We start from the raw sequence: 9,006 nt of genomic DNA, 5'->3' as shown, positions 1-9,006 counted from the left end.
AGTTCTTTGAATTCCATGAATTTGTTTTCTCTGCATAAAGCGTCTATTTAAATATTTACACAAACGTTTTGAAATATTATAATCACATGGGTTAGCAATTTCACAATTTCTTTAAATATTATTTCTATTTATTTATTTATTTAGTAACAAGTGTTCTTGGTGAAGGAGAGAGAATGATTTATCTATTTATTTTGTTTGTTTTTTATCATTATTATTATATAATTATTATCATTATTTGGTCACTGTTCACTCCAGCCGTTATTTCCCCCTCTGTCTCAATGGGCTGTCATCAAATCAATAGCTGAGAAATCTACATTGTGTTTAATTCAAATTAGCCATGAAAGTATGGTATATACATTTATATCTAAACATTGTAAACTATATATATTTTTCTGATTTCCGACGAAATAAATTGTTCATTGAAGAATAACGAAAGAGCTTAGAAAACATAAAATCAGTGTTTTTTGGTGAAAATGCACTTTATTAAAAGAAAAATCAAGTATTTTTCAATTATACCAATTCCCAAATTAAACAAACCGATATATAAATTTTCTTGATTTCCTCCTTTTTATACAATAAATTGCAATTCATATATTTGTATTTCTCTGTGAGAGAGCGTGCACTCCTATAGAACTTTGAATTAAAACTCGAGTAAGTTATCAGTTTTAAACAGCATTATTAAAACTCTCATGCACGCTTGCTCTCTCCGTTACAACAAATTGGCTCAATGCAATTGAATGTATTTTATTATGTACATTCTTGCAATTTATTCAACGGTTTCAATAAATATATCCCTTAGTATGTAAATCACAAAAAATACCTTACAGAAATAAAAAGAGTTTTACATGCGTATTAGTACATAGTACATCAAATGTCAATAAATTTATAATACATACAAATGTATCAACATGTTCTGAGTATTCAGTCACTCAAAATGGCCACTGGTTTGTTCAACGTTCACAAATTTCAAATCGCACGCACAAACTTTACACGTTGACCGTATTCCCAACCAGTGGGCCACGTGACGCATGTACATTCTGTGGAGGGGTATCGGTGCATGACGTCACATATATTGTAGCACGTTAGGTGGTCAGATGAATTAGGATTGAGATACCAACTCCTGTGGGTCCATTTTGATCACAGAGACTGGAGCAGACGATTGCATGATGGGATTGATGTTGGAGGTCACAGGTGAAGGCGTTTGATGGAATTCTGGGGAATGATGGGGGTGAATTATGCCTTCCTTGTGCTCTTGCATTTGTGGCGACATCTGGTGGCCATAGTCATCCATGGGGTCTTGTTTGATGATTGGTTGAGCGGTGTTGTGTACCGGAAGCGAAAGTTGCTGCACGACGCCGGAGTTGTCCGCATGGATGGGCATTTCTGGGTTGGGGGTATTGATGTCGTCACGCTTCTTATTCTGTTTTCTCTCCTTGGCGCGGCGGTTCTGGAACCAGATTTTCACCTGTCTCTCGGAGAGCGCGAGAGTTTGAGCTAACTCGGCCTTCCGGCGGATGGTGATGTATCGACTGTAGTGGAACTCTTTCTCTAGTTCCAGACGCTGGTGGTCGCTATAAACTACTCTGTATTTGTCCTTAGTGCGAGTTTTACCTGTAAATATAAACAAGTAAAAGAATGCTAGGAAAAAGGTAGTTTACCTGTAAAATTAAAAGAATGAATGGATAAAAAAAAATTAACCTGCGAAAATAAACAGGTAAAAAAATGATTGGATAATAAATGTAAAACCTGTGAAAATAAATGAGAAAAAAATGAATAGATAAGCATAGTTTTACTTGTAAAAATAAACAAATGAAATAATGCATAAAAAGAGTTTCACTTGTAACAATAAACAAATATTTTTTAAAAAATGAATTGATAAAAAGAGTTTTACTTGTGAAAATAAAAAAGTACGAGAATATATGGATAAAAATTGAATGTATAAATAAGCATGATTCAGGTGAAAATCTAAAAGAAGTAACCCAACGATAGACAAAAATATTGTTTTTCTCTCTCAGTTTATTGATTATTGTCAGATGAAGGAACGCATTAATTATATAGCTGCAGTCTGCTCCTGGGTGAGATGTTCTTGTTTCAGAAGTTATAAAATATTAAACACGGTACTCCCGGAGCGGGCCAGAGACTGCAATTATCACCCGTATTCCCAGCGCCCAATTTAGGCCTTATATTCATTAGTTATCTCCAGTTCCCTTTTTTCTTCGTATGCGCAAATTATCCCTCTATAGCATGCTAATGTTCATTACTTACGAGTGTATGATTTCCTTCGCTGACTTTCACGGGGAATGGGGGTGGGGGTAATTTACAACGAAAATATATTTATAAGAATTAAAGATTCAGTTGTGTCTGAAATTTTATGTACATCAAAGATAATATCCCGAACAAAATATTTTAATCGAATTGTGAATAAAACGTTAAATGATGATAATTTAGATTTTGCTTTGGTGCTAGTCGCGTCCAGTTTATGAGAGGATGTCAATGATGTGCTAACTGACTTCATTTGAACACGTGTCAATAACTGTTGATTTTATTAGTGCAATAACGATAATAAGTTTATGTTTCTGCTCATGAATTTACGACTCCTAACTGTAATTCCTGACAGGTGAAAAGAGTTGGCATATATAAGGCAAATTGTGGGACGTTTTCTAAGGGAGAGAACCCTTCATAGCCGGAACAATCCCGAAAAGCGCCGAAACGTTACGTCACTCTTTTTTCAAACCTTGCAAAATTTCATTTTCTACGATCAATTATCACAGACCTGACAGATAGCGGGGACGTTTTATCTTAGGTGTGAAATAGTCTGTCCCACATCGATACAGCTGAATCAAGCTCGGGTGTTAATCTTTGCTCAATTACATAGATAGAAAGATCATTGAACGAGACCAATTTGTAACACAAAGAATAGTCTTGCTTCCACAGCGAGGTTTCTAAACACACGAAGGGTGGTCCTCCAGAATCTTTTGATCTTAAGTCTTCCAATTGTCCAGTTCTGTGTTTTCTAAATTTAAAATTGGCTAAAAGCGAGCTTTTTTTGATTGTTTTCAGGGTTCATCTTCCCGTAACTGGGTTTGTTTGTACTTCATGTTTGTCGAATCATAAAATTATGTTATTTAATGGTGAAAAGGGTTTTAAGAGACACCAATATCATGGCTCAATGTGGTGCGCGCAGGACCCAATCCCAGCTTCCTGTTTGCTTTTACTACATGGCGTCACGAACTGAAGTTTGATGTGAATTTCATGAGGTTGAAAAGTTTTCACATCATTAACAAAATCACAAAAATTTCCTTAACATGTGGGTTAGCAAGTATTTAACACTGTCATTAATGCCCTCTTCTGTAGAAACACAAATCGCCCCCAACCCACTGGTTAATACTAGAGTATCGCTCAGGAAATTGATTTTTACCCTAGTTCAACATATGTCTGTATTTGTTCTATATTAAAACTTTGGGCGTAAATATTACCAAAGTGCTACAACATTTCGATGATTTACATGAAAGTGTTTTGGCATACAATGACAAACCATGAAAAGGATGTAGGTAAATTATTGTTTCTGAATTAAACAATATTGAAAAATATTGGATTTATGTCCGTCCCCTGCTGGCAGTTTGGTCTACAAGGACCATTTTCTGATCTGGGATTTTTTCTTTTTGATCCTGAGAGGCAGCTCGTTAGATACACTCTTATCAAAGATGACCAGAGACTCCCTCCATACCGTAAAAAAACATCAAATAATATTTCTGTCTTTACTTTGACGTGGGGTTTAGTGTGGTGATAAGCGGCTTGAAATTAAAATGAAAAATTCACACTCTTAAAACCCTTTTCGCAATTTTCTATGATGTATTCAACAGGCTTGATCTTTCTGAAAATATTGCAAAGCTGGGATAGTTCGGCACGGAATATTCCGAACAACTATTTAGTCAAGTCTTTCTCCAAAATTACATAAATCTTCTTTATTATTTATTTAGGTTTATCTGTGTGCAAGACGAACGAGTCTCGTTAGTTTCCCAATTTGAATAGAATCCACCCGTTAAAAGCCAATTCCCAATCTCTGTCCAAAGCCTTGCTTTGATGGATTTCAAATTAATTTAAGCATCTATGTCATTCTTATCAATATAAAACCGATCTTTTGAAAACATGGATGTTATTTGAAAACACGTTCACTGATTAGAGACCCGTGAAACGGGGTGTGATTCGGAAGCGCTAGTCGGGGGGATTCGATTTTCCCTAGGAACCTATTAGAGCGCCATCAGGCCAATTGATCCTTAGCTACAGCCGTTTGACAAATTTCAGTTCGATATTGGAATCGGGTCGATTTATGAGACAGGAATTAAGTCGAGACATAAAATGACTTTTTACTGATTTATTTTCTGTCGCGGAAGTCCATAAAAATGTTTAGGAAAAATTGAAATTTCGTTTGTATGGTTATAATAATGAAGGACATAATTCAACCCCATTTTTATCCTTTAATCCTGCAACTTTAATCTGTATTAAATTATTCAATAAATATTTCCAAGAAATTACTTTTTTGGGGGTAAAGTTTTTCGTAAAGCAATTTACATTTAAAAAGAAGAAGAAGTTTTCGGACATGGCTTTGATGTATTCAAATTAAAGGTAACGAAACTTCCAAACAAATAGAAAAATACATAATCCTGTTGTTAAACATTGAAATAGTTTGTTATATTCGGTGTTAAATTTTCACTTTGACAAGATACCTATAGAGGTTGGATAAAGGGATTAGATGGACAGTTTGACGTGTAGCTTACTCACTAGTCGGTTTAATTAAGCGGACAATCGAAGGTGTAAGGGGCCCTATGACCTATTAACACCTCTGAGATTGGATTTCACGTGTCCCCGGGCTAGTTACGGTACACCGTCAAGGTTTGGGTGGTAAACAAATTGCTCGTGTGTTCAACAAATCAAAAGTCTTAAAAATACACTGCTACATGTAATAGTATTTGTGATGATATATTTGATACTGAAATTAAAATCGTTCACAAAATATGAAAAATAATTTTTATTTATTTAACTATATGTAGTTATTTGTGCATATATATTTTTGTAAATTAGAAATTATATGTCATAATAAACGTTAATTGTATATGAGCAGTAATTATTTTTTTTATATACATGTATATAATCATATCATAAATTATTTAAATCGTACACGGAGTCTGTTTATAAATTTTAATTTTATTGCTTTACAACAATTGTAATATTCTTTAATTTTTGTCACATGCAGCAACCTCGCGAGTTAAAACTTGCCCTATATAATGCAACAAATTCTGTCCAATCTTGAAATGGAAAACAAATCCATTGTTACATGTGTATCTATTAATTTCATATGTTGAAAATAAATTAATTGTTGTTCATCTATATACGGATTTGCACATTTTGAAAAATAATTCTTGATATTTTGACCATTCAATAAAAATTAAAGACATGCATATATTCACAGTAAGAACTCTTAACATTTTGTGAATTAATTCCACGTACCAGGAAGGGGGCCACTGGGAGCATATGAGGTCTTCTTCATCCAATCGTAGGGGGGTCGGAGCTGTTTGTTGGAGGGGGACCCCGGGCTACCGCTGGAACTAGTAGAGGCGGTTGGGGAACACACGGGTTGAGGGGAACTCCCTAGCACCGAGAGATTTTGGCTTACCCCGGAAGTCTGGGGGAGCTGTTGCTGTGTGTAATCGACCCCCATAGGAGGGCCAGGCCGGTAGGAGTAACCGTGGGGGCTCACCGTTCCCGCCGTGTTCTGCATCCCGTAGCCGTTGACCCATTCCTCCACGGGGCGGGATCCGTAAGTCATGTAGCAGGGGGTCTGCTGGAAAGTCGCCGGATCCATCTGGTACTGACCATAGTCATGGTTCTGTCCCGTGGGGTTGGGGTACTGAGTACTCTGAGGAATATATCCGGAGAAATGGCTGAAGTTGTAGCCGCTTGCCGGTGGAGAATGACGGGCTTGAAACATGTTGGTGTTTTCCTGACACAAAACCATTCTTATAGAATATCACACACACAAAATCATAGAATATCCACTTAAAGTTGTCCTCTGTTTTGAAAAAGTAAATCAGTTGTGCAATATTTCACAATTTTACAGTACTGCAATAATAATCCAGCAGGGGTCAATCCGAGATATAACCTTGCAGAGACGATTTTTACAACTCTATAAATCGCCGTGTTGCTAACAATTTATAGTCTCAAAGGTATCTTCCAATTTCCGTATACTTTCAATCATTGATAGGTATCGATGCCAAATGGTTTGGAATCAATGTGTTTTATGAGTACCTAATCTTCCATATAAGGCAATGGCTCCGCCCATATATCCCTCTCGTCAAAATTCCTGCGTTCTGATTGGATAATCTGGCGCCGAGACGAGGCAATTTCTTTCTCACCTCTATGTATTGCGGTCGGGTTGTCTTTGATGGTTTCGATAACCTTTTCTATCTCGTGCTTCAGGTGTTAGATTTACAGTTGCACCGACTGTTTTCTTATTGCGCGGTAATTAAAGTATTATAGTCGACATTATGGGATTAATGGGTGAATATGGTTCGCTCTGCAGCATACTGTCCCGTAATTTACGGGGATTTATTTCTGTCATTTTTGGTCTTTTACTGTAATTATTAATTCTAATTTTAGGATTAGGTATAGGATATTCAAACACACCGACAAATTCAGTTGTGATTTGTAGATATATCTTTTTTAAATAAATAACGTGAAAAATAAATTTGAAATTTCAATTTGGATGATTTTCAAAAATATGCTTGTCTCTAATATTATTTAGTCTATTCCCGATTAAAATTAACCGGTATTTGATTAATTTTTAGAACTGAAGATTGTTTTATTCAACGATAAATAAAGAAATAGATAGGATTAGAATATTTTTTTTTTTTAAAAATTGGAATATAGCCTTTCAACGAATATTTCGACTCCGCCCGGAAATTAAAATCTATCTGTGTATGGAGCGACGGCGAGCGTTCTGTGTAGATTCTGTGACTAAATATTTGACAATCCTCGGACCCTCACTTTGAACTCTCTTCTTCATGCAATAAAGATACGCGAATGGTCAAGAGCACGGAGTTTTATCAGACTCAGAGTTACGTATGAAGAACTTTATTGGAGAGCCATTCAGATAGAGAAACAACGTTTGTTCAAGATCAAATTTCCCCAACAACTAGATACCTTACGTATGTGTTACGAATGCACTGGGGATGTAAACACTGCTTGACCAAAATCGAAAAATAAACTAATTTTATTCCGTATCTTGATTAGGAATTATCTTTGATCATGGTTCAAATTTTCAAAAACAATTCTTTTAATAAATAGACTATAGCATATTGTTACATCATAGAATTTGATTGGTGAAATTTTTGAGGAATTCTAGTGAAACATTATAAATTTTTGTATTTCAACACTTTAATCTAAACGATAGAATTTAAAAACCTAATACCGTACGTAGTTATTTTTCACAAAATTTAGTATTTTTCTGCTGGAACTTTGATAAATTCTGTCTTTTCTGCTACCTAGCAATCTATGGTTCCTGGTTGCCAACGAGGCACGAGCGGTTTGCCGCAGTGGTCAGGGCTAGATAAAAATCCTCCATAAATTTGATAAGGTTCTAATTAAACTGATATTTTCTTTGTTTTTACTCCTATCTTTCGCTTATTACAAACCCGACCGGTCGTTTGATCCTAAATGTACGCTGGTTCGACATTTCATTCACAAAGTAGAAATCAAAGAAAACGCACACAGTGTCAATACAATACTGGATTTTCTCGCTTTTGATTTTTTTTAATCTCAGAAATCCTTCATTCCAGAGACGTTACGTCGGTAGGAGTATTGGGTGAAACGGAAGTTGTTATACATTAATATAAACAACATTTTATTTACAAATAAGTCCATGGGATCGGGCAGCAGGCATAGTCTATTTTAGCCCTCCTCCTACATCAAATTGTGTTATACATGCAGACCGTATGATACGCCTGCTTTCATTAATTCGGATTCTGATAATTTGTGACAATAAATTAAGAGCCAAACATTCGCCAAGACACGCGAGGTGTTAACCAGATGCTATGGGTATTTATTTATTTAAAAACAAAGGATTGACCTTTTTGTAGCTCAATTTATTATATACGCCACATTTTATTCGCCTTTCGATTGATAATGTAGTCGAACACAGCAAGGCGTTAACACGATCATTAGCACAGGTATATTTTTATAATCTTTCCCTCAAATTCATTAAACATGAAAAATTATGCATTTCTTTTACGGATGCATAAAATAAAAAAGTATTAAGTAATTACATGTAAGTAAAATTGATAATTGTAAATAATTGTTTATTTGTTTTTATTTATTCTTAAAAAGCAAAGAAAAGTTGTTCCCTTTCTATTGTCATTTGTTTAATACTTTCAAATGTCGAATTTGGCTGCCGTTTTTTGGTTGTATATTTCAGGTGAGTTGTATATCACCTGACTTGGACGCCGAACACATAAACCTGCCAGGTGTTATCAGGTGACAGGCTGACAGCCACAGAGGGGGGACTTCTCGCTTACCTGTGTTAATTAATCAGGAAAAGTATGTCTTACCTGTGTTAATTAATTAGGACATGTATTGTCATGATAAGGTATTGTCAAGCAATACCCTGACAGGTATCATAATCGTACTTGATTATAAATATAGATAGGCCTATACTGGGTATATATATTTCATTTTTTCTTTAAATGTCCCGAGTTCGGTCATCATAGATTTAATCTAGTTTCATCTATCAATGAAATGCAACTTGCAGTTCCTATATCACTGGATTTACTTTAATATGTTGAAAATATCTAAGTTTTAAAGACAATGATTTTTTTTTTATTGTTCAAAAGTATATTTTAGATACTAAAAGGCTCTTATAAGTGTCTTATTCTATCCAGTTATATGCACTTGCCAATTATGCAATTAAAAAAAAATTACAAGGCTACCTAATTCTATTTATCTATACTGTAA

At 35.1% G+C, this 9,006-nt stretch overlaps 1 protein-coding gene across 1 annotated transcript; it reads right to left on the bottom strand.

Moving 5' to 3' along the window:
* Nucleotides 1-271: 271 nt before the first annotated feature.
* LOC125682080 (homeobox protein CDX-1) lies at nucleotides 272-6,262 on the bottom strand. The gene is made up of 2 exons (XM_048922469.2): nucleotides 5,509-6,262; nucleotides 272-1,611 (listed from the first exon to the last, which is right to left on the bottom strand). Exons 1-2 carry the CDS (start codon nucleotides 6,014-6,016, stop codon nucleotides 1,100-1,102), a joined length of 1,020 nt encoding a protein of 339 aa, XP_048778426.1. The 5' UTR covers nucleotides 6,017-6,262; the 3' UTR covers nucleotides 272-1,099.
* Between the last annotated feature and the right edge of the window lie 2,744 nt (nucleotides 6,263-9,006).

This window comes from Ostrea edulis, chromosome 2 (assembly GCF_947568905.1).
Source record: "Ostrea edulis chromosome 2, xbOstEdul1.1, whole genome shotgun sequence".
Lineage (NCBI taxonomy): Eukaryota > Metazoa > Mollusca > Bivalvia > Ostreida > Ostreidae > Ostrea > Ostrea edulis.
Note: the sequence above shows the minus strand (reverse complement) of the source record. Positions and strands in the feature narration are given on the sequence as shown.

What these genes read in the sequence shown, in the direction of transcription:
- LOC125682080 (XM_048922469.2), bottom strand. Translation starts at nt 6,016, where the DNA reads ATGGTTTTGTGTCAGGAAAACACCAACATGTTTCAAGCCCGTCATTCT. An exon ending in TCCCAGTGGCCCCCTTCCTG is followed by an intron (nt 1,612 to 5,508) that starts GTACGTGGAATT and finishes TTATATTTACAG; the next exon opens with GTAAAACTCGCACTAAGGAC.